The sequence below is a fragment of the Balaenoptera musculus genome, chromosome 9, assembly GCF_009873245.2.
Source record: "Balaenoptera musculus isolate JJ_BM4_2016_0621 chromosome 9, mBalMus1.pri.v3, whole genome shotgun sequence".
Classification (NCBI taxonomy): domain Eukaryota; kingdom Metazoa; phylum Chordata; class Mammalia; order Artiodactyla; family Balaenopteridae; genus Balaenoptera; species Balaenoptera musculus.
In genome coordinates, this window is record NC_045793.1 from 13,220,038 (window position 1) to 13,246,790 (window position 26,753).

The following is a 26,753-nucleotide window of genomic DNA, read 5'->3' on the forward strand; positions in this document are numbered from 1 at the left end:
ATAAGTTAAATCACAGGAAGCAAAGCCAACTTCTGTTAAAATCAAGGAGAAATTGGTGACAGCCAGAGAATCAGAACCAGTTATAACAGTTACAAGAGGCTCAAAGCAAATAGATTGAGGGACAACAAACCACATCAAATTTCCCTTGAACCCTCTACCCAGTGGTTTTGTTCCACAAGTTAATAGCCAGCTCAGAAATTTGAAGTTATGTAGAGTCTTATTTCTACCCACCTCATATGATGGTGAAGTCATTTACTTAATAAATACAATATCAGAGAAGGGGATTGGCTCCATTCAGAGAATGCAGTAGGAAAACTACTTGCCCAAAGTGGCTGAAAACTCCTTGAGGAATAAAATCATCTAACCTGGGAAATGTTGTTGAAATCCAGGCACACTTTCTTGTAAGCTGTTACCTCAACTCAAAACGAAATTGAATTCCTTTCTGTTTGCCCGGAGAGTCCCTGGGATCCTTGATAGGTAGGTAGGCAGCCCCATAGTCCACAGGCTGCACAAAGGGCTGCTTTCAGTTCAGAGGTCCATGCTTTCCCATTGTGCGTCAACACATCTGAGAAGTGCATGAACTGTTGACAGGTGGTGTTAGGAATGTAGCAAGAGAGAAGAGAAATGGCTACCAATGATAGTACCTACGACCATTGCTGCTAGGAAGTCTTGATAGCTGTAGGATCTTGGCTGAAAATGCTAAATTAGGAGTGGCTTTTGAAATCTTTGGGCACCCAAGTCCGTTAGTTTCTCCCTTTACAAGAGAAAGGTTGACACAGTTGGTATCTATTTTGGGGATAAAAGGTGAGTTGGTGTGAAAGGAGTTCTTATGGGGAAGACTGTCCCCAGGTGAAGCTTGAAGACTTGGCACTCTTTCCTCCCACCAGGCGTTTGGTGCTTCTTGATCCCGTGGGGGTCCCAGAGACCCCAGGGACACTGTGGCATTCCTTGGGGGACTGGGCCTGCTGGGCTTCTTTCAGTTCCCTGGAATTAAAGAGGAAAACTGTACGTTACTTGGTCCTAAATTAGAGATAATATTTATGATCAAAACTGATATAGATGTGGCATGGACATACATACACTACCAAATGTAAAATAGATAGCTAGTGGGAAGCAGCCACATAGCACGGGGAGATCAGCTCGGTGCTTTGTGACCACCTAGAGGGGTGGGATAGGGAGGATGGGAGGGAGATGCAAGAGGGAGGAGATACGGGGATATATGTATATGTATAGCTGATTCACTTTGTTATAAAGCAGAAACTAACACACCATTGTAAAGCAATTATACTCCAATAAAGATGTTTTTTAAAAATTAAATTAAAAATTTTCTATAAAGTGAAGAAAAAACTGATATATATTTTTCTTTTTATTTCAGTATTTATAGAAACAAGCCTGAACTATACACGGAATAGAAAATTAGCTCCTGTGATTATCTTAAAAAATGGCTAGCACACACGTGCCTCAACACACAGCAGGCTCGGCTTACTGAATTCTACTGATTGGGGCATAAATGGTCTTTAAAATTAAAGAAAAATAAGAGAACAACTCTAGAGGCTATATATGAAAGCTCCAGGGGTCTGTGAAGCACAGCCCATGGGTCAAATCTGGCCTGCCACCTGTTTCTGTAAATAAAGTCTTACTGGAACTCAGCCATTCCCATTCATTTGTATATGGTCTATGGCCACTTTCACATCACTCCAGTAGAGTTGAGTCGTTGCAGCTAAGATCATATGGCCCACAAAGGGTGAAATACTATCTCGTTCTTACAGAAAAGTATGCCAACCCCTGGTCTAGACAATTTCAAAAAGCAAAAAATTATTGAGTTGCTTATTAGCAAGGATTACCTGACTAAAGTCTCAGTTAGAGCTTCCACAACTCATTGCCAAGAAATCATTTGGGGGACTTTTCAAACTAATCATTTTAAGATGGGTTGTGCATCCAAAAGAAATTGGACCTCTAAGTTTATTCTAGACAAGGACCATTTTTCATCTGCTTTTATATTTTCAACAGTTCACAGTATGTAATAATTACTTTAAAATGCCTTCAGAACCGTGCTCAAACATCACTTCCTGACCTTTATAATACCAAGCCCACCCTATCTAATTAATTAATTTGTTAAATGAAGGAATAGATTAATAAATAAATGCATGCATGAATACAAGCTTACATGCATAAGTAATAGGACTGCTTCCTTTGGCTTGGAAAAATACCTCTTTCTCTAAACATTTGCCAAGACAGAATATCTGCCTGCCCCCAAGATTTAATGGATTTCTAATAGATATCTTCCCTCTTTAACTATGGTTATCTTATATCGGGTGATCATCCACCAGTTAGTTTAAAACTCTTGTCACTCAGAATCCTGCTAATTTTTCTTTACCAGTTGTATTTCCTTGTATTCATTTGCATTGACTGGAATTTTCTCTCTCAAGCCGTCTAGTCACGGAGCATCCAGCCCCTTGTTACAAAGGGCCCCATGCTACTAGCCTCTTTGTGGGCAGGGGCCCCTGTGTCATACTATTGGATTCCACTCGAATCCATAGAGAAGACACATCAGACCAGTCATGTCACTGTGAGTAGTACATAAATAGATTCTTTCTCAACTCCAGCATCCAAAATCTACCTTTCCAGTGTGGCTGTCTTGAACTTTTCCAAGTTCAACTGCTGCTGAAGCTCTTCTGTTTTCCCCAGGGAGGGACAGAGAACTCGACTTTTGGCCAGAGCTGCTGCAGAAGGTCTCTCTGCTGGATCGGGGTGGATCATGTTCTGACGAGGTAGGACCAAAAAGGAGGAAATAGAACTTCACTGTTGGGAAAAATCTCCCCACCCAAGCCAACGCCAACCCAGCTTCTGTTGGTGGATTTTGTGAAACTAGCTTCTCCTTTGTGCAAAGGAAAGAAATAAATGAAAACTTAGCTCCACCTGGGACAGGAATATCATCCTTATCTGGTAGCATCAGTCATCCATACCTTTGAGTTGTCCTTAAGTATCATATTTTAGAGCTGGATGAATGATGAACCAGCTTAACTGCCTTAATTTTAAACAGGAAGAAACTGAGGTCCTGAGACAAAAAGTGGCTTGTCTAAGTTATTGACAGGACCAAGACTAAAACTCGGGTTACCCAACTCCTAGTTCAGCTCACTTTCTACCATAATGTGCTCATTTTTCACTTAAAATTAATTAAGGGGCTTCCCTGGTGGCGCAGTGGTTGAGAATCTGCTTGCCAATGCAGGGGACACGGGTTCGAGCCCTGGTCTGGGAAGATCCCACATACCGCGGAGCAACTAGGCCCGTGAGCCACAACTACTGAGCCTGCGCGTCTGGAGCCTGTGCTCCGCAACAAGAGAGGCCGCGATAGCGAGAGGCCCGCGCACCGCGATGAAGAGTGGCCCCCCACTTGCCACAACTGGAGAAAGCCCTCGCACAGAAACGAAGACCCAACACAGCCATAAATAAAATAAATTAAAAAAAAAAAAAAAAAGATGGCTAGCAGGACATCAGAGCCGTTTAAAAAAAAAAATTAATTAATTAAGGATATCCCACCATGACAGTATTCCTACAGCATTTATCTTCAGATAGAGGATGTGTATAGCCTATAATGACTGGAATACAGTAGAAAATACCTAATATACGGAAATTAGTAGTGTCGAATAATGAAGAAAACACTGACCCTTCCATTTGGGGAGCAACGTTCAGAGCCAGCTCCACCACTTATTATGTAGCCTTGAGCAAGTCACGTACCTTTGCTGAAACTCAGTCTCCCTTTCCTATATTTAGGATAGCGATATTCACCTTCTGGACTATTGTGAGAATTAAATGAATTAACATATGCGTATTACCTAGCACAGGGACAGCATTGAGGTACTCAGAATCAACTAAATCTAAGATCAATTTACACATAGAAATAGGTGATTAGACTATGAACAGAAGACCACTGTGAGGAAAGGTTTGCCTTCTTTCAGGAAAGCAGAAGTGAGGAAGGACAAGTTTGGAACTAAATTTGAAGTGTTCAGGTAAACTGTGAAACTCAAATTTAATCTCCAAGAGAGTAGTTATTTCTAAGGCTATTTTAGGGATTCTAACCAATCCTGTTCCTTAAGCCATGAAGTAAGTCTTACATATACATTGCTTTTCTAGTATAATTCTAGCTTCTTGACAGTGTAGATATTTTTGTACCTCTCTTTGTTTCAACATAATACCTTCCTTTCCTTGTCCCTTCACATACTCAGGTATCATTAAGGACAAGGAACACATAGATTCCTAATTAACATTATGCCTTTCTTCTGCTCAAATAACTGGGGGGATTGTCAGTTATCCATCAATAAAGTAACTTATGTTTCCTCTATACACGCAAAATTCAATTTTTTGAGTAATATCACTGTTACCATTGACTGTAGTTAAAACCCTGAAATAGGAGCCTAAGAGCAGGTTTGATTTTGGAGTTAATCAATTATCGAAAGTGAAATACAAGTCAAGGAGCTGCTCTGAGTCTTGGTTTCCTCATCTGCCCACCTCACAGGGTTATTAGGAAGGGTAAATGAAAAATACAATAGGATTTTTAAACTATAACAAAAGGTTTTCATGATATGCTCTAAGTTTCCTAGAGAACCTTTCAGTCTGTCCTGTTTTTTTCTGGGCTTCCTAGTCATGTTTCCTTTCCCTTCTGTCAATGGCACCACCATTTCCCTTTTCCCACCTATTTACCATTACATTTTTTAAAAAACAGACATTTCTATCCTCTCTTCATTTCATTAGAGAAACCACCTTGAGTAGTTGGTGAAATTCTTTGGAGAGCTCCTGAGGCATGTCTGGAAGGTTCCCCTCTCGGATGTGATGCCACGCAGCACCATTGGTAGGTAATGACTCTGCTCCTGCAGCCAGTGCAACGGTCAATCCCAAGGCAAATATGTCTGCTTTAGGAAGGTGCTGATAATTCTTCAAAACAGAAGACACGAAGGCCAGTTAGTTCGCCAAGTGAAGTGAGTCTAGACTAAAACACAACTGGTAAGAGAGATTCATTTGAATGCACGTGAACTTAAACAGAAGCAGTGGGCAAGGTCATATCTGCTGTGGTTAGTGGTCTATCTCTAGGGAAGACAGGACAGAGCACAAATCCACTTGATTAGCACTGCCCTGCCCCAAAGAGTCTGAGGCAGAATCTCAGCACCATTTTGCTCTCTCAGGCTCAAAGAGGCTTGAAGCATAGATTGGCTGATCACAGATAGGAAAGACTCCTCTTTTTCCCCCCTGATTATTATCCTGTAGAAAGTTATATCCTTCCTAGGCCAGACTCACAGACATCTTAGAAGGTGAGCAATAACTGAAGGTCATTCCAATGACCAAAGCTGGAGGTGCTATCAAAAGGATAGTAGCATGATGAAGATGGGTTCGACCAATAACGGCTTCCTTCCTACTAGGAAATCCGTAAATTTAAGAATTCTAAGAAGTATTAGAAACAGTAAAGGACCTTCACGAAAAACAGTAAAAATTTTGCTTAATCCGTGTTTGAGCCAGCTTTCCCCACACTTTTTTTTTGCAAAAGTTTCTCTCCTATCTTTGGTCTCCATTCTGGATAGAAAAAGGATAATATAAATTTAAATTATAAATATATACTTTTCATTTCTTGCACTGTCAACGTTCATTTGAGACTCAAAATGTTCAATGGATTATAAAATACCCTCCGTTTCCCTAATCTATACCTCTTGCAAAATCTCATTAGCCAGGAAGCGACTATCTCCCTCTTCCACTTTGGGCTTGCTTATTGATGTCACATGACCCAAGTCACCTAGAAAAAGAAAAAAAGAAGTAGAGTTCTTTAAAAGCATGTCTTTCTTAAAACTGGAATAAACGGAGTAGAGTCGTCAGCATAAATTTTATAGGATAATATTATACCAACCAGGTTACAAGACAGACTCACCAATTTTATACATCACATTGGCAGAGAGAAACCAATCAGCTTCATTTTCAATCTCTTCTGGGACTACTGGAGAGTCACTTTGCATCTTATGACATATGAAGATGTTACCTGAAAAAATACAGAATTGTCATTAAGTAATGAATCCTAAGCTTTTTCACCCGAGATTCTTTTCTGTAAATAACATTTCAGTCACCCTCCTTTTCTGTGTGCATGTAACAAGACTACCAAGGTTTCCTTTCTTCCATGGAATCTCTCACACTACTTCTGAACAGCTGAGTGACTGATAATACCTATTTCAGTGAAACTTAAACCTCAAACATGCTCCATCCTCTGAAGAGGCTGGTGGCCTCAAAACAAAGAAATTATCAAAACCACAAAATAGTCACAACATTTCCTCGCATTTCACATTAATGAGTGCCTAAACCATTCATTTCTGCTCACTTCGATCAGGGCTGAGTTAGAAAGAGTAGAGCACTAGCTGTAAAAAGTCAGGATGCAGCCAATATGCTGTCACTTATCTATGCGGTAAATTAAACACTTATTTTCATACTTTTGCTTCACTATCTGGGAGTCTTTACTCTCTGTCCTCTAGGCCCAGGGGGGAAATGGTTAAAGCTCTTTAACTGAAATTTGGGCAGGGGAGGGGGAAAGGGGAACTGATGAAAGGGATTCTGCCAGCAAACAGCATCTTTGACACTTGATAGGCACGCACAGATTCTGACAACAGTGGGGAAAGAACTCAATACGGCCAGAGGAACAGAGGAGAGCTGTACTGACTAGGTTTGATGTCCAGGTGCACCATGCCAGAGCTGTGGATGTACTTAAGCCCAAGGGAAATCTGTAGAAGGATGTCTTTGAGTTTGCACTCTTGGAAATGATTGCCAGACTTTGCGTTTTCAGATATAGCAGCTTGCAAGCTCCCACCTGGGAAAGAAAAACAGAGAGTAGCCCCGCAAAATGAGAGAAAAGGTATGAATCTTATAAATGAAAGCATAGTACGTATTCAATAAATTCCTCATGAGTGAACGCAGTCCAGCAAGTATAAATTGCTTCAGTGTCAGTTTGAAACATGATATCTGCTCCCTGTCTATACCATAGACATATTGGAAAGAGGAATTAAGGGCCTTTAAAGAGGAAAAGAAAATGCCATATCCTAGGTATCCAAGATGTGGCCCTATTGCTTTGAGTATGCCCCAACTAACATTTTAAAAGTTTTACCTAGCTATTAACCAGAAGGCCAATCAGGCCTAGTCATGTAGCTACTATGGTGTTGATGAATAATTCCATGTTGGTATCAAGCTAGTAATTATAGGCCATTAGTAATTTTAATGTAATTGACTTCAAGTTTCATTCCATTAAAATATATATCATGAAATAAGAACATGTAATGATTGCTGACCCAAGGAAAATATAAAACCTCCATATACACCTAAACCCTATTTGAGCCACCGTGTTTGTATATCAACTATTTATCATTGTTATCAATAAAAAGATAAGGCCCCGGCTCACCTGACTACCTGATCTTAGATGCCCCTGTCCTAAGGTATTAGAATGCTTCTGAACCCTTTGTTTCATTAATTAGCATTTGTTGGCAGCCTCTTCAGTCAAATTAGAGACTCCTGGGACCCCCTGTCAGTTAGAAAGCCCACAGCTCCACCCTCCAAGTGTGCATCAGAACAGGAGGATCTGAGATGGTAACTGTACTTTTAAGGAAATTGATATTTTAAAGTATCCTACGTAAAACTGAATTTAAAGCTTGAGCTGCCATGTTAAAATAAGTTCAGAAAGGAGAATTCAGCCCCTTTCAGAAACACAAAAAGGGCTAAAGTAAAGGTTATTTTTTTTTTCCCCCTGGGAGTCTTCTTAGGAAAGAACTTATGGACTGTCAAAGACATTAATTAAAAAGGAAGAATAAGTAAAGAAAGAGTGCGTGTGCTTGTTAAAAATGCAGTCACCTCAATATTAAGTTTGCGGAAAAGGTTATGAGCTGCGACAAAGCCCCCGTATCCCCACTAGCCCGAGTGTTCCTTTAGGACAGGGCCCACAGCTCATTCATCTTCACTGTGCCAAGGTCTGGCACGTAATAAATATTTTCTGAACTGAATGTCTATTCTGGCAACAGAGGGAAAAGAAAGGCTGAGTCAAGGACCCTATGAAAGGTATGGAAAGAAAGAAGCATCCTAGGTTACTTAGGATCCACTTAATATGTTCCTTTCGATTATAAGCAGAGGTATTTCTAATCCCCTGAAGAGCTACAGATATGTAGTAAGGGTAACTAGACCAGTACTAGCAGCACTTGTAGTTACTTAGAATCTGTATAGGTAATATTAAAGATAGCCAAGAGGTCATTAGAAGAGTAGAAGTTACTGGAAAGTACTCATTTATACGACTGTATTAGAATATCCTTATTTTGCTAGAGCTAAAGCGATTGTCCACACACTCTTAAAGAAGAGCATAGTTAACTGTTCTTTACTAAATAGTACTAACAAGGAAGTATGTGTTTATAGACATAGCAATACTGAATGAACTGTAAACTTAATCCCTCCTAATCTCACCCAGCTGCCCTGGAGCCTTAGCTCTGTAACCCAAGGTACCCCCACTGGAGCTGGCTCCTGCCAGCATGGTGCCCTAGGAGGAAGCAAGCCAGCTCCTGGCAGCTCTTTTCAAATCACCTTTGTGAGATGAGTTGCTGAATTCCTTCCTTTAGATAAAATAAAGATACTCGCCCTACTTGGCCGGAAAAAAAAAAAAAACTTAAGAAAAAAATATCCACGTTTTCCTGTCTGCTCGCGAGGCCTAACAGATACCGAAAAAAATAAATAGCAAATGCCTTCCAACAATGAAATGCAAAAAGTAGACCAACAATTCAACAGGATATTATGTTCATATATTTGTATTCTCACAATCTTGATTTTATGTTGCTACCAACAGCACAAAGCATATTTTTCTGCTGGTAAAGTTGTTCCTTATTTGGTGGAAAAATATAACCAGTATTCATGGTGTTCCACAGAAGACACAGACTTCTGGATGTCACATCACTTGAGCAAGTATGAGAACCACCATTCTAGGGGAACATGCCCTGTAAAACTTCTGTGACAGAGACATCAAAAGAAAATACTGCCTTTAGGGAGAGATTAATCATCCAGTCCTGAATCGGTTAGAATACTGGTTGTTGCAGAATCAGCCTGCTACTGGAAAACCTTCAGATTTCTGAGGCTGGCCCAGAGGTGGCTTGTAGGGGATCTTGGCTAGGGTGGCAGAGAAGGAGGGAACTTTTGATTAGCTCAGGGTTCAGGAGGGACAGGAGGGGAAATCAGATAACTGTTAGCCTCTAATAGTTAAAATCTAAGTTATCAAAATCATCTAACTTATAATCAGAGTTAAAGCCATAACAGTACATGTTCCAGCCGGCCTGCTATGAGAGGCTAAGGGTGAGGGGTAACGGTGGGCATGGGGAAACAGGGCATAAGGATGAAGAGGTGAGAAAGAGGGAGAGGATGCAGTGGGGAGGGAGTGGAAGGAATGAGGCACTGACTACTCTGCTACTTTACACATACTTTGGGCTTATTATCCTTTACTTAGAGCCATCAGGCAAAGTCTCAACATGGATTACCCTTAACTACAAACAAGGTATAAGGGCATGCTTTATTTTCCGTGATCAGTTCACATTTGAAAGGTTCAATGTATGTGAATTACATTTTGCTAAATCACAGTCCCATTTTAATTGGCAAGTGTTGAGTGAAGTTAGTGAACCTCCATGATGAACAAACAATGATTCCCCATAATCTTCCCCATCTAGTCAGACCCACTGCCTGGCTTTCACGGCCCACTGCAGTCTTCCCACCCTTTACCTTGCTGATCTTATTTCCTCCTGTAGGGTCACCTCAGGCCTGTTCATCTCCTTACCGTCTGCTAGGCCAGACCCGTTCCCAGCCCGGTGCTCTTAGCCGGCCTGCTGTTCCCCTAACTGGGTGGTCTTCCCTCTCCTTGCCTAAACTCTAGTAATCCTTCTGCAAGGTCTCATTCAAGTCTTACCTCCTTTATGAGATTTTCTCCGGATATGCTAATGACAAGTATTATCAAGTTCTTACTATGTATTGGGACTTAATATTGTGCTAGCATTTGACATATATTGTTGCCAATTTGCAAACTACTCCCTTAAATAAATATTACTGTCTCTTCACTCAGTGAGATTAAATGACATCCCAGTGATCCTACAACTACTATGTGACAGAGCTGGATTTTGAACCCAGGTCTGCCTGACTTTAAAGCCCAGGCGCATCCCACCACACTGCCTCTTGCTCACATTCATCCTCTCCGAACGCTTTGTATCCACAGTTGTACCATATGGCTTTGCATCAGATCGTCTCTTTTGTATTCATTTTAACAGAGCAGATGGAATGAAGCTCCTTGAAGATAAGGACTTACTTACCTTATCTCACTCTACAGTATTTCTCACCCTAGAGCTTAATACAGTGTCGAGCCTATAGAAGGTATTCAAATGTTGAAAAGAGTTAGAAGATGATTTGTAATAGATCACTTCATCTTATTCTTTTTGAAAATTTGAACTTTTACATTGCCCCAATTAAAATTTACATTGCCCTCAGGTAAAAGTTAGTTGTGTTTCGCTTTATTAATTTTTTAATTTGATATTCTCTTTGTTAGTAGCTAAATGTCATGGAAATAAAATCAATCTTTATAGAGAGAGGGAAGAGAGAAAAAGAATAGGGAATCTCAGGTTATGATAAGAGGAAATTAAGAAGAGAAGATGATAAGAAAGTCTCAACCTCTCAATCACAAGTATAAGGAAAGGGTCCATTTTTTAATCCCAAAGAAACTATTAGAAAAAGGGATTTGGGGTGAGCTTATTAAGGGAAAAAACTCATGAAGTTCACAGGTAAGGCTATGAGAAAATCAGGCTAGAAGGAAACAATAAGGGAAATGCCAAATCATTATTTTATAGGATATGTCTTCTATACCATTTTCTATGTTTTTAGCAACTCGTAATGTTATTTACTTACCGACTTGTAAAATCAATCATGTATACGGTGATGGAGCTTTATCACTGATCACTGTTCTCAAAAGCCAGGCTGGACATACATACTCAGGGCTATCCAGTGGTCATTAAACTCACCCAAAGACACACTGTACTATTAAAGAAGCTCAGGGTGGGTGTATATGTTGGGGGGGATGCCGTTATCCAATATTACTGTGGCTAAAATATGGATGCATCCTAAAATGATGGCAAGCTTCTATTCAACTGGCAGCACTTTTCTACTTTACCACTGAACATTTTGATGAAAATGTATTTCCGAGAATAACAATATACAACTACTGTTATGTCACCCCTTAATCATAGATTAGAAATATTAATCATGGATTAGAAATACGTTAATCCAAAGGACCACTCTTTATAATTTAAGTAGCCCAGAAAAAAAAAAGGTTTTGCTGGTTACAGTGTATATATGGTCCTGAAGGACCTAGGAGAATATACCTGAAGTCACCAAGTTTCAGTCCCAGCACCCCACCCCATGCCCTTACTCTTGTGAGAATACTTAAAGCTCAAAGGTAAGAAGCAGCAAGAAACATGAACAATCCCCAAACACAGGAATCCACTTCAAAATTAATCAAAAGTTGGCTGTATAAGTTTACCACCCCTTCCCCAAAATCGTAAGGACTATGGCTTACATCTTTTAGAACACCTAGTAAATGGTAAAAGGATGATTTACCATTCAAACCACCAGGGTGAAAGTTTTCTCTTTAAGTATTAATTAAAGTGTGAAGAATGTGATGATAGCTTCTGTGTATTAGCTGTGCATCAGCTTTGAAAGAAATACATAACAGCATAAGCCTGAAATTCCTTTCCAGCTCAACTCATTTTCTCCAGCTCTCTGCTTCCAAACAAAACAGTAGTACAGACTTTTAGGTATGACTCTAATATACCTGCCATAAACTACAAGAAGGAGGCAAAGATTTTTTTCTGAAGTCTTAAAAGTTCATCTCCCTCTCCACAGATATTAGACCACGTACTTACCATTGCAGTATTCATTCTGAATGATCATGTGGTCATCTTCTGCCCATGCAGAGTAGTAACGTACCACATGGGGGTGATGCCCGAGCACCGCATGAGCATAAACTTCATGCATAGCCAAATTCCTAAGAGACAGAAAAGCACTGAGAAAATTGAATCAAAATAATAGACATACAAAGGTTTTTAAAAGACAAGCTATGAGGCATTATTAACAATGGCAGAACATTTACTGAGTGCTCACATTTAACTCCTCAGTATGATATAGTGGCAAGGATTAAGGCTTTAGAAAGTTAAGTGACTGACCCAAAGTCAAGCTGGTGATAGTAGATCTAAGACCAGAACCTTGGTTGTCCTGGACCAAAGTCCATGGTTTTCTGATTGAACATGACATATGTAGAGAGGAATCTTAGGTGGTTATTACCTCAGCAGCAGACCTGCTTGCTTTTTTTTTTTTTAATAAATAAATTTATTTATTTATTTATGGCTGTGTTGGGTCTTCATTGCTGTGCACGGGCTTTCTTTAGTTGTGGTAAGCGGGGGCTACTCTTCCTTGCAGTGCACGGGCTTCTCATTGTCGTGGCTTCTCTTGTTGCGGAGCACGGGCTCTAGGCGCGCAGGCTTCAGTAGTTGTGGCATGTGGGCTCAGTAGTTAGGGCTTGTGGGCTCTAGAGCTCAGGCTCAGTAGTTGTGGTGCACGGGCTTAGTTGCTCCGTGGTATGTGGGATCTTCCCAGGCCAGGGCTTGAACCCGTGTCCCTGCATTGGCAGGCAGATTCTTAACCACTGCGCCACCAGGGAAGCCCAGACTGGCTTTGATTCTTAGTTACACTGTATCACAATCTAAAAACCCTGATGGGCTTAAGAAGAAATGGACTTGATTGTGGATATTGTGATGGGCCCTCTACCTTCCCTATGAAGGCTAAACAATCATTATAGTCAATATTAAACTCAGCCAGTATGATGTAGTCACAGGGACAATCTTGGGGGCAGATATTCATTATGCAATAGGAAATCCAACACAAAAGAAGCAAAATATAGTACTTGATCAATTTCATTATTCAAATGAAGAATTCCAAAGACTGATGTCAGATTCAGCATTTTAGTATTATATTCCCCAGAGTTCATAAAAAGCAATGGCTGAATCTGAAAATATTTGTTTTCCTTGTGGAAAGGAAGAACTTTTGAACATTTAGTTCTGGGAATGAAATTTAAATTTTTGTTAGTTTTCCCTTGCTTACAAGGAAGGAAACTTTGAAACTTGACTATTGAATTTATTATTAATGCAAAGTAGAGATAACCAGTGAGTTAACAATAACTTGGTAATATTTCTGATGAACTAAACAGGCACCAGAAGATCATTCCATAAATCTATTCGTTTAAAAAAAGCAGTAAGACCAGTAGTAAAAGCCAGGAGAACTACAAAAAACAAAACAAAAGCACAACATGATCCCAAATGCTCATGGTATATTTCAGGAAATAACTTATCTCTGATCTTGAAAATTCAGAAAGGTTATGAATGTGAGACAACTTTCAGTGGGTTGGGGGGGGTGATTAAAAAAAAAGTAGCAAATGACATCAGTGCCCTGATTCAAAATGCTTTGACAAATCCAAGTGTGTATTTCTAGTACATTTTAAAGGTACTCACTCATCTGATGATCCTACCAAAGGTTTCGTGGAGCGTTTTATTGCATAAACACATCCATCCAGCCTCTTAATGCACTTGTAGACTGTACCAAATTCCCCAACCCCGATTTTTTCCACCTCCAAGAATTCTTTTTCATAGCGGGAAGCCATGTTGGTTTCTCGTAGAACACATCTCTGAAATATTTCAGTAAAAAAAATAATTCTCCCTAACATATTGTGAGAATAAAATTAAGGCATATTATTCCTAAATTTCTCTAAGTTTTCAAAAAGACTTTTGAGGCAAACCCATCAATATTCTTGGTAGCAAACGCCCCTGCAACCCTGCCACAATTGCTGACTACCTTCTCTGTGTTCTTTATAATCTGTCATACAACTCTGTACTGACATTTCTCTTTGCTATATTATTACATCTTTTTCTATATTATTTCCTCTGTCTGGCCATACTCTTCTTCCCTATATGTGCCTAGAGGGGACACCTCACTCACAGCCAGAGCTACTGTCCTTAGCTGGAGGAGTGGGTGGGCTCTTGGAGGCGGATGTTAAACAAAGGGAACACCTCTCTTTGGCTCTTGTTTACTTGTCTCACACTCTGGCTGCTGATGCTTCATCTCAAGTTGAATAAACATACTGTGTTCAGTTTGCTTCCCCAAAAATCTTAGTCTGGAGAACAAAATTGTCAAATTGATTATTTCAGAATGTGTGCTCAGATATAGCAACCACTCCCGCTACTGGCCAACTAGCGACATCACTCATTGCTCTGCTAGTAAATAACTCGAGCAAGTCACTGAACTCCGTTATCAGTTTTCTCATTTGTAAGATGAGGATCATAGCAACTATGCCTCAGGGTCCTTTCAAACATCACATGAGAATTATATATGTTACAAATATATATATATATATATAAAATTCTCAGTAAATCGTGGCTATGATGACAGAAATATCCAGAGATTTATATGAATCTCAATCCAAGCTGATTCGTCTCTGTGAACTCATCTTTTCCCAATATCCTCATTAGCAAGAACTTTTGCCATCCAACTTTAAGTGTTTAAAATATCTTGACTCTTACTAGCTCTTCATTTTCAACATGCAGTCCCAACCAGCCTTCATCAACAAGATCTATAATTTCCCTTGCCCTTAGCCAGTCTCAAGCTCTGTTTCCTCCAAGTCTGGATTTGCTGCAGCTACCAGCCCTCTCTCCATCTCCTCTAATAGGAAGATTGTTTTTGCAAAATGATGCTGTAGAATCAGACAAACCTAATTGTTTCCCATGAGGAATCCACACTTCTGTTCAGAGGCCTGAAGGCGCTGGTAGTGCTTACCTGCTACCTTACCATCCTCATCTCAGACACCAAGTACCACCTTACCATCCATATCACTCCCTCCCCCCTTCCCCTCCCCGACCCTCCCCCCCCACTTACATGCACTGAACATTATAACATCATGAAAACATGCCTATGTTCAAGCATCTAAATGGCAATTTAATATTCCACTGACTTTAAACTATAATTTACTTGGCCATTCTTCTATTATTGGACATTTAGTATTCCCCCCCCCTTTTTTTTTTTTCTTTTTTGCTATTACAGTTAAGGCTGCAACAAACATCTCTGGTGGTAATATTTACAGCATTATTTTCTTAGTTTATATTATCAAATGAGGGATACTAGATCAAAATTATAAAAATCAATAGATACTGCACATTTAAGAGCTAAATTTTTACATATAGACCTCTGGCTTTATGCCCTTTTTCTCTGTTTTGTCTTATTCATTTTTGGACCTTAAATATCTTGATTTTCCCTTCACTTCTTCTGGAGTATAGAATTTTTCCCCAGATCAAAGACTGTAGCAGTAGCCTTTAAGAATACTCCAAGGTAATGGTTCAGCAATATATGTGTTAGACACTGTCTGGTAAAGTAACAACTAGCTAAGAATATAGACCCTGATGAGAGCCCAGATAAATTTAGCTGAAAAACATATTTACTACAAGGTGTGTGGAGGGTTGGAGAGGAGAGAAGGCAGAAAGGAGGGAGGGAGGGAGAAAGAAGGAGACATTAGGATGAAATGACTGTGTTACGACAGCTGGACCAAAGAACTGTGCTCACCTTGGCAGGCAGCCCTTGTTCTACCTTGCCTTCTCCTGGACCAGCTTCCTCACTTGGAAAAAAAAAAGTAATATCAGAGTATGATTAGCACTTATTGAGCCTGGTACTATGCTAGGTTTGGGGGCTGTACAAGTAAATAAGACAATTACTTCCCCTCTTCAATCTATATTTGGGCAGAGGGATAAACAGAAATTTTCAGTACAGGAACTTAGGACAGGATAAAAACAAGATATCAAGGGATACCATAGACAGCGCCCAATTAATTATTTGAAGAGTAAAAGCCTTTCCCAAAAAAGAGGACATGTAAGCCAAGATTCCAAGAATGAGTAGGAACCAGCTAAGAGAAAAGAACAGGGTTTTAGGCAAATAGAACATGGTATGCTGAGATGCGAATCAAGAGAGTGCACAGAACATACCTGAAACTCTAAGGGCTCTTCACCAGGATACAACATTTCCCCTGCAACACCTGCCTCCCTTAGAACCAGGCCTGTCTTATGTTCACAAGCCAACTGTAAGTATAGCAGAATGTGCTCTAATCCTGGCTAAGATGTTTTCAACTACTTTTCATTAAGCTGAAGTCTCTGACGGACACCCTCTTTGGCATGAGCAGATGCATCCTGGATCTTTAAGCAAAATTTCAGTTTCTAGACCAGCCAGCTAGGTTCTTCTTCTGGACAAGTACAGGGTAGAAGTGGCAAGTGGAGGACATTACACTCATGCAAATTAAGTGATGCAGGACACTTTTGACTTACATTTAATACTACATTCTAACACTTTATAAAATAACAACACCACAATGAAGAAGAGGGGAAAATACCCTCTCAGAATCACTAAGTTATTGTACTAAAATGTCACCACTTTCAGGGCCAGGAATTCAAATCAGCAGTCTTTTCCTGCTAGCTTCAGTGAGAGGTGAAGCCATTCACTCTGAAGGTTTACAAAGAATCCTAAAGAGCTAAAAGCAGTGGAATACTCAGTAACAAGAATAGACCAGTGTACCTGTGCTGAAGTCCTGTTTACTTAAGATCCAGGAAATAGTATTGAGAAAAACCTATTCTGGCTACAAGGCTGATTAATATGTAGTCATGGATTCCAAAAGAACACAGCACATTAAGTGTTCTACAGGCTTTTAGATTGTTAGCTGTGCATTTATTTTGCTGAGTACACCTAAGCATAAATGACTGGCCTGTTTTAGAGGTGCTCCCATTCTATAAAAAAGCAGCATTGAGGATACAGTAAAGAACTGTCCCTGAGTAATCTGCACTCTCCTTATTTAGGTGATTTCTACCATTCAGTGGCCTTTATGGAATAGTGCAGCTGGCTTTCCATTTATTAGCACCTCCAAAAGCAGTACTCTCTTTTTCTCTTCAGCCAGCCTTCCATCACCTGCAGAGAAGTTCAAATCCTTGCTCTATAGCTCTCATCACCAGTCACACCACTAGACTCAAAACAGCAATATACTCTCTGGAACGAGAACTACACCTTCCCCAATTGCTGGACTCGTAGTAACCAGAGAGGAGCCCTTGAGTGCAGTTCCATAGCCCATTCAACTTCCTAATATAAGACAGATCTACTGCTTACTCTGCCCTGTTCTTTCAAAGAGAAGGCACTTTACGGTACACTTCAGAATGGAAAGGTGTTACGATCTCTGTGACAAAGAAGGTTAAAGCCAACGCTGACATTTAGAAAGGAGGGAATATATAAACATGATGTCGACTCATTCAGACAGACTTCTTGTTTATTCCTAATCTTTAACACTCCCCCTTCCACTTGGTAATAGTAAGATCAGTTCTCAAAAGTCATAGCAACAGGACACTTACAGGTCGCCTCGGGTTTTCCGCTTGCCATTGGATTTAAGGAATTGTTTTCTATAGGACTCCGGAGTGAAGGGATTAATATTGACCAGAGCGAGTGAGGTCATCTCATCGGTGAAGGGACTAGGTGTGAGCTTCAGATGCTTAGAGCTTCGGGAGGGGAGCTTCCCTGTTGAAGAGATCACCGGCTGGCTCACCTGGCCCTGAATGAGGATGACAAAAGGCAAATCAGAATGGAGGTAATTTTTAAAAAATGGTTCTGTATCAGTTAGTTAATTAATATTTGAACCAAAGAAAGTTATTGCTGAAAGGGACCTTAGAGGATATCTGGTTCACTGCAAACATTGTAACTGGTTCTCTTATGAAAAATACAGACTCCCAGTCTACCTCTAGAAATTTTGATTCCTGGGATCAGCACAGCAATCTGTACTTTTGTTAAGCTCCACCCTCTTCCCCTGGGCGATTCTGAGAGTCAGCAATGAGACCACCAATTCTAGTCCTACCTCCAGCTTTTTAAAGATGACCTTTCAGCTTAGACAAATGAAAATGACTCTAGAAGACCTGGTGCTTATGTTCTCAGACTGTATAGTTAATTTCTCCTCAATTATTCATCTCAATATTTGTTTGGTACCTACTAAGTAGCAGATGCTGGGCTAGGTGCTGAAGGGTCCAGAGGTGAATTCTGGCTCTTAAGGAATGCACAGTCCGTTAATCAGCAGTTCATCGATGTTTCAGAAATAATCACTTGGTAAGGGAAAGATTGCATAGACTATCTAACCATGGAAAAAGAAGTTTCCAAGTCCACTAAGAATGTAGCACAAATTGAGAAAAGTTCCAGGAAGTTGGGTAAGGAGACTGAAAAGTAATACTCTAAGCCCTTAAGATGCAAGGCTTTGCAGTGGCTACAACTAGCATACCAGTCAATAGGAAAATGTGCAGGGCTTACCACTCCAAGTGGGATACAGTAAGAGAACATCGGCCTAAAACCTAACCGGAACTAAATCAAATGACAGAGGGGAGAAATCAAAGACAAAGAATTCTGATGAGACAGCAGAATGCTATTATGACCTAAGTGCCAGGGGCCAGAGGAATAGCTGCGTAATAGATCCTCAAGAGGACAGTAGTAGACACAGGGGCCATGATGTAACCTCATAGTGTAATCATTGTACTGTGAGGCTCTTTGGAAAAGAATTCTGTTTTGATATTCTCTGCACATGACTTTCGAGTGTAGAAGCAGAAGCTAGATTACAATATGATTCACTATATAAAAATGTAATTAAAGAATGTGAGGCTACAAAGAATGGATATTAAACTTATTAATGAATACTCATTATTAGATTAACAATAGAAGCAGAAATAAATACTCATTAAATGACTGATAGAAACAGAAATGAAGGAAGCTATAGAGTACACATAGTAGCCTAACATTTTTTTAAGTGAAGAAAACTTGACACAGTCAAGAGTTTTGCCAAGGGTTTTACATATGTCTTAGAGTTCAGAGGGTCAACAGCCCTGGGGATATTATCAGACAAAGCCATCAATGACAAACAATTTTCCCATAAGTTTATTGTAAGGGTTGAGTATTGGTTCAAAAGAAATAAAACTGTACTATATGATATTTCTCAGTTGTCAATGTGATTCAGGAAATGAATTTAGAATTATAGTAAATCATTTTCTGAAACAGTTTTTTTGTGATGCTGATTATCATATGGAAAATAAAATGCATCTGTCACATATGAAACAGTGGGGCATCCACACCTGGTAAGCTGCACATAGCTCCAGTTGCTACAGTTCAAGGACAACAAAAAGGCCTAGAAACTTGTCAGATAAAAGTAAGGAAAAGTATTCATATCAAGGAAGACTATCAGAATTCCTAGTCTGGAAATATGAAGGCTGATAGATTTTGTGAACTCCACTTACAATATAGCAAATGATATTATGTTAATATGGATTTTATTGCCAGAATGATAGAATTATGAGTAATCCTTTTGAAATCTAAAAGAACACAGTTTGCAACAAGATTTATGAAAGTGAGTTCTTCCTAGAAGTAAACTAGACTGAAAATTTCTGGAAAGATGACCAGGTTGAGTGTATACACGTGTTGCAGAGAGTGTAGCTAATTCTATATAAGTAACAGCTCTTACTACAGATGATTAAGAGAAAGGAAATTTGGGGACTAGCTCCTTGACTTCAGAAGATGGTGAGAGGAGAAGGCGGCAACCTCCCACTAAGACACAACATCACAGGGACTGGGAAAGACTTTAAAGGCCCAGTTGGTACAATTAGTTCCCTGATGCTTGAATCCCTGGTACAGTGTTTCTACCAAGTGGTCATCAAATAGCGTTGAATGCATTTAGCTACAGGGACCTTACTACCTCCTAAGGAAGCTCTTCTATCTCTAGATAATTCTGCTAGGAAGTCCTTATGGGGACCTGAAGTCGTTTCCCATGATTTCTGGTCCTATCCCTTGGGCAAGGCTGAACTAAGCCAATCCTCCTTTCCTCTGCGTCCCTGTCTTTAGCACAACATTATGAATTATCATCACCCTGGCCTCTCTCCTCTGACCTTGATCCAAACTATATTTTTCGTAAAGTGTGTACTTTCCCAGTTGCATTTCCAGTTTCCCTCCCAAACGCTGTTTTCTTTCTGTCCCTCAAATCTTGGCATTTCTAGGGTCCCTAGCTTGGACCACTCCTCTTCTTACTCTGGCACACAGACTGTGTAAACTTATACACACCCATGGCTTCAACAACTTCTTAAATGCTGATGATATCCAAATATAGATCTCCAGCTTAGGTGGTTTTCCTGCATTGCAGAACCACTTATCCAACGATTTACACCACATCTCTTTCTCCAAACCTGTATATCCTCTAAGGTCACCTACCTTGATTCAAGGTACCATCTACTCGGTCAAACAAGCAGGAAGCCTCACAACACCCTAGGTCCCTCCTTTTCCCGCAACCCCTCCATCAAGTCAGTTAGCAATTCCTAAACATCTCTCAATTTACCACTGTCCACCACCATCCAAGTTCAGGCCCTTCTTTTTTCTCAGTAGATCTATTATGAATTCTGCCCTGCCCCCATGGTCTCTCCTGCTCCATTCCATCCCTCACATGAAGGTCATGATTTTTCAAAACTGCCTCTGACCAAAACCATTTAATGGCTCTCTCAACACTTTCAGGATAAAATCTCAGTGTAGCTCCTACCTACCTGCTCTGGCCTCACTGCCAGACCCCTGCCACTCTGAACAACTAGCGGTTTTCCAGGTGTAGCGTGATCTTTCCCCTCCATAGCTCGGTAGATGCTTTTCCCTCAGCCTCGAGCTCTCACTCCCTTCTTTTCCTAGCAAACTGCGACTCATCCTGTAAGACCGCTCTCAAACATTACTTTCTCTGGAAAGGTGTCCTGGATATCTCGAAACTTAATTCCCCACTATTTCTCATCATGCTCTACAAGTCCTCTAGCATATCTGATCTGAACTTTATTTACCGTCGTTGTTTACCTTTATTCATTCTGTAGGCACTTTTTGAGGTAGTGAAGGGTTTGCCAGCAGAAGGTCTGCTAGCATATCAAGGTGTTCAGTTAAGTTTTCAATGAGTGGATGAAATACACATACCGTGCCGTGTCTCCTTGCCTGCTTACTCTTGCTCTGAACTACATGCTCCTAGCCCACTCTCCCCCTAATTTCCATGTATTAAAACCATACCAATATCAGGATACTCTGTAAGGGCAGGTTATTTCAAGTTCAAAACACTTCAGCTGGACAAGAAATATGTATATAAATAAAAATGTTTGAGATTTTGTTATATTTAATAAAGTGAACATTTTTAGTTAAATTCAAAGAAAAAAAAAACCATACCAACTTTCATTGCCCTTCATATGTTTCCTTCACCTTCATTTCTTTCCTGACTACCCACTGAGAAGCGGTCCACCCAGGGAACTCTGACCACTCTTGAATCACCTATCACGTAGTATCCGTAGGCATATCTCCCCTGCCAGAGACTACCTCATGCTTCCAGCCCACAGTGGGTTCTCAGAAAATAAATGGTTGATTGATTGGTTATTGGGACCATTGAAAAACCCAGACAGACACATGAGCGTATTAAAGTAGTTTGTCTACCAGTCAAACGAGAAGCTTAGTATTTCCTGGTAGTTGTGGTACCCATACTCAGCAGGGACGAAAGAGACCTGCTGACAGTGACTGTGCTGCCATCAGAAGCACAGATGTTATGATGATGATCTTAAGCACCTCAAGCTGAGCCAGCGGGAAGCAGAGCTAATTCCAGGCCTAAGGCTCACACACCACGGCACCAGTCTATTAGAGGTAACCCTGCCCCAGTCCTGGCTTTAATAACATGAATGATATAATAGGAGATCAATCACAGCAAGGATAAAGGAATCTGCTTACTTGGGACCTTTACCTATTTGCCATCCTCAGCTTATAAAGTAGTATCAACAAGTTACCTCTTTGTTCACATATAAGAGCCTGTACCTCACTAGACCAAGGAAGGGAGAGGACGTCTTTCTGGAAAGAGCAGCGGCAAAGAGATAAAAATATGTTAAACAGTGAATGTGAACATTCTTATATTAGGAAATGTTAGTAAATAATCACAGAAAAATAGAGCCAGTTGGCGTAATGGCAAGGACAGTAGACCAAGCCCCAAAGATCATGTTTCTCAGTTCTTTCTCTGCCATTGGCTGAGCTACAGGCCACTTTCCCTCCTGAGACCTTGGTTTTCTCATAGGTAGAGTACAGGTCAGGCTGTAGATGTCAATATTTTTTCCAGTTCCAGTATTCTTTCACGAGGAACTTTTTCCCCACCCAAGATTTATCTGTGGCCTACACCAATGGTTTTAAGAAGACAGCTGGCAAGACACTTAATTCTGTTTTCCGGTAACTTTAAACTCTTCTTCATTTTCACCAGCAAATACGTAACTGAAGATAGACACAGCCTGTGAAACAGAGCTGTCACACGTACATAGGACTGGGCCCTCGTTCTCCGTCCGCCGAACGGAAGGAGCACGGACCTCAGCGGCCGGGCTCCCTCCTCCCCAGTGATGGACTTACTTTGGGAGTGAAGGGGCTCTCGCAGCGTGGCGGCTTGCCCTTGTCTGGTGGGGCTGGGGTTTCAGGACGTGTGAGAGAGTGTGACACTGGAGTCCTCAGACCCTGACCCGGACTCGCTTGGTCTTTTTCCTGAAATGTGTTGAGGTCACGCACGTTACTAAGGGGAGTTCTGAGAGGTGTAAGCTCTGCATCCTGGACACATCCTGAATCCTGAACTCCAGACTTCTCTGGGGTTTGGCTCTGGTCCTTCTTGCTCTCCTGGGCTTCCTTCTGTCCTTCGTTCTCATGCTCTTCCTCACAAGAGGAAAAGCTTAATTTCTGCTTCAGTTCTTTGTCCTCATCGTTGTCACCCATCTCAGCCAAATAGCTTTACAACCTAGGCAAGAAGGCCTCTCCGCAGGAAACACTACAGAGCTGCAGAAATAAGAACGAGAAAAGAAAGTAACCTGGCAAGTTCCCTAACTCTAGCCTGGCTTTCCTTCTGCCAACTAACAGCTACATGGAGACACACCATTGGTTTACTCACTTAAGTACCACGTATCTGTGTGATCTCAGCTTCTCCTCATTTCCATTCTGATTAAAGAAGGCTCCAGTAACTCTTTGAGCAATTAAATCCAATTATGTATAGAACTCTTCTGGATATCCCACAGTCTCCCTGAACCCATGTGCAACTACTAGGGAAACAGTTGGATTCTTTAATTTAGCATGGCTTTAAAAATACATGTTAGCCAACTGGGAAAAAGCTCATTATTGGAAAGAAATTATTTTCATTCTCTTACACCTACCATTTAGAAATATCACCCTCTCCTCTCCCCTGGTTCCCACCTACACAGTGGCTAGCAGCAGTTCCTTAGAATTCAGTATCACCTGGATATCATAATGATCCTTAAACAGCCGCTAATATATCTTGGCTGGAGTTCATCTCCCTAATAGGGACACACCTGAGGTCTCTGCCAGACACACCTGTCCTAATTCAGGCACCTCCACACCCTCCGCCCACCCCCAGGTATTAGCAGTTAAAGCTTTTAGCGAACCGGACACATTTTCACACTGAAAAAAAGAAAGGTAGAAAGATCAGCAAACAGAGAAGCAGATATATGTATCACTTGAAAATGGCAGTTACTTGGGCCCCAGTCACCTTATTTTGTAAAATATGTTTTCTTACTGTTTAGATATCTTTAACATACATTATTCAATTTCTTTCTCAGAGAGGCCCCTATGGAGAGGGTAAAAAAAAAAAAAAAAGCTCTTTGAAGGAAAAAAAAGGCCACCAATATCACTTTGTAGGAGAAACCATGTGAAAGGCACTACATGAAAAAGGAAAATCATGTACATGAGCCCCCGGTGCCCTCAGGGGGGACTCTGGAGGGACTGGACATGAGGAATTATTTACATGACAAACGTGGACCCAAAGAGAGAGAGGTGCTGAGGATGAGTTTGGTCTTGACTGAAACAAATTCAATGTCCCTTCTCTTGATAGTCTTTGGTTACCCATTGCCTGTCACCCATCTTCCATCTTCTCTCTCTTCACCAATCCCTCCGCCCCTTTCTTTTTTCTCACTCATTTCCCATTTCCCACCTGAACTCATGAGAAGGTTAATCCAAGTGAAGAGTAACTGGGGTGGGGGTGATTGTGAAAGTGTCTCTGCAGCTAAACGCCTTCTCACGCCCCAGCTTTTTGTAGGTGCGCACACCACCCAATCCTTCCTTTGTCCTTCCCCAGTCCCTCTGGCCACGCAAACTTTCCAAATCACTCAACAGGGTAGCTCACTGCTCACCTTTGTCAGAGACTCGGCATCCCACAGGGACCAAGGAAAATAGAGTCATCCACAGGGAGGGGAGGCTGGTAAAGAAATTCCTATTAACTGAGATTCTGGGCTTCGGAGTGAGTCTCTTGTTTACAAACCAGCAGGCCATGTGATATAATTCCTTCACTACAGCCTTGGTGCTGATCAGTTTTCCCCTCTCAAGGCTATGGCTAGTCATTCTCACCTCTCCAGGCCAGCTAGAGGCTGGCTCTGCTCTCAGGCAGGATGGGACCAACCTGAAACCCTCTGACTGTATCACGGGCCTGCAGCCAGGGCACAGGGGCTGGTGTATTGGGTGTTACCCAGTAGGCTAGGTTGGTTTTTATCATCACCCCTGCCTTTCCTCTCTGCCTTGCTAGAATTCTCAATTACCTTTACTTATGACTGCACTGTTTGCCTAGGGAGGCAACTATGCCATCGTGATGACCAATCACAAGTATATAACTTGTACCATTCACCATCCATGTATTATCACTCAGCAGATGATTGTGGCTAAGGCTTCAGAATAAGAAAGGTATAATAACAAGTACAAAAAGAATATTCCCGATTTGGAAAATAGAACAATGAGAATTGGGCAGTTGCCGACCTTGATGGCCCAAGGGAATCCCTGGAGGTGCACATCTGGCCTCTGGCCTGCAGCCCCACTATTTCTGGTGTCATGCTTTACTCTTTTCTCTGTCCTTAGCCTCTTCACATTGTGAAAGATTCCGTCTTTGCTCCAGTGCATGTTAATACCACAGGCATCCATCCCAGGCACAAAGCTTAGCATCATAGTTGAGATGAGGTGTCAAAAGGGGAACCCAAATAATCTGTGGCAATAAAAGGAAAAGGAGGGAGGATTTTTCCCTTAATGTGGAACACATGTGGGTTTTCCATAAACTATTTTTGAATGGACTTGGGAAAGTAAAATTAATGTATCTCATTTTGTTTAAAATACTCAGTATTTGACTTTTTTGAAGGTGGAATATTTTTCATATTGTTATAGGGATTTCTGCACAGCAGGAAAGTAATGTTCCCAGGAGTAAGAGGTACAAGGAGGAAGTCAGCTTTGCATCTTAGGGCTGGCTTCCCCAAACCGTGTGCTTGGGGGAAACTCTCCTTCTGCAGATATTGCAGAGTGATGAGAAAGCTCCTAGACTCAGAGCTCCACTCTGACCAAACCTCAGTTCTGAGGCCTTTGAGACACTGATGGGAAGGACAGAAGCAGGAAAATCCAGCTAATTCAAATCGGATTCACAAGAGGTAGAAACTTGTACTCCCTTCGAGGTAGACTGTTCCTTTGCAAAAGTAAAGCTAAGGCCATGGAAAATGAGATATTTGAGGGTCTGTTGCTCTGAGGAGGGACATGCTAGCCTGATTGTCTCCTCAGTTAGGAGGGAGAAATGTAAAAAATGCTTGAACAAGCCAAAGTGAAGCTCTACCACATTATTTATTGAAGATTGAATTAAGACTGATTCATTCCAAACTCTGAAAAAATACCGATGCTGGATTATGATGTATTTGATGGGACTGCCCCACGGGGAACCATTGGGAGGTCTGGTTTCCCAGATAAGAATTGGACATTTTTACTGCCAGGCTTAATGGGAAGCTGGCAGATTCCAGGACAGGAAGTGAAGACTTGAAGCAGGCTTAAGCTGAAAGCAACTCTCTGGGCTTTGGACTGTTGGGCCTGGAATCTGAAGACCAGAGACACACTTGAGGGAACTCCAAGGTGGTGGAGGAGAGAAGTTGACCTTTATCCCCAGAATGTGCCCTGTAGAGGCAACAGTGCAGCATCAGTGTTCTCAGACAAGGGCCCATGGGCCTCATCAACATATGGAGGAATAATCTCCAGCTCACTGAGGAAGCAGGACGAGTAGGCAGTGATATCTCTCAGGTCCCTCCTACTTCAACCCCATTGTCCTCCTTGTCCTTATTGTGCTCAGTCTCTCATCACAACCGGAAGTGTTTCTCAACCCCGCAGGGGAATGTTTGCAATACCTTAGAAAAAAGCAGAACGTGCTCATCACGTGTATTGTTCAGCTCCCTGGACGGATCCGTCAGCGGCAGTGACGGTGAGCAGGTGCTGGGCCTGGACCCATCCCATCAAGGGTCTCAGGTGCTCCGGACTCCTAGCAGCTCTCTTCCCATGACAAGCATGGTCAGCAAAGCCAGGAACCGTGAAGGGGGCCTTCTCTTGATTTCCTTCCCACACCAAGAGGGAGTGCACAGAAGCAGTGGCTGTCAGTTGCAGTCAATCTAGTGATAATTACAACAATCATTAACAATATTCACTAGCGGTACTTATATTTGGCCACCACATTTCTTCTTTTGAAGTCCTTGTACACCTATGTCTAATGAGTAGCATTCCCAGCAGAACAGAATTCCAAGGCAAGA

General features: G+C 41.3%; 1 protein-coding gene across 2 annotated transcripts; it reads right to left on the reverse strand.

Annotated features, from left to right (window-relative positions):
- Positions 1-26,609, reverse strand: WEE2 (WEE2 oocyte meiosis inhibiting kinase). Of its 2 annotated transcripts, none has more exons than XM_036863710.1 (11): positions 26,358-26,609; positions 17,508-17,704; positions 15,688-15,739; positions 13,590-13,762; positions 11,949-12,070; positions 6,692-6,838; positions 5,915-6,022; positions 5,697-5,782; positions 4,762-4,932; positions 2,621-2,763; positions 1-984 (listed from the first exon to the last, which is right to left on the reverse strand). In XM_036863710.1, the coding sequence occupies exons 2-11, from the start codon at positions 17,606-17,608 to the stop codon at positions 828-830; spliced, it is 1,260 nt and encodes a 419-aa protein (XP_036719605.1). In that variant the 5' UTR covers positions 17,609-17,704; positions 26,358-26,609; the 3' UTR covers positions 1-827. The 2 variants fall into 2 exon arrangements, with proteins under 2 accessions (XP_036719605.1, XP_036719604.1); XM_036863709.1 differs by lacking the exon at positions 26,358-26,609 and adding an exon at positions 22,570-22,968.
- Between the last annotated feature and the right edge of the window lie 144 nt (positions 26,610-26,753).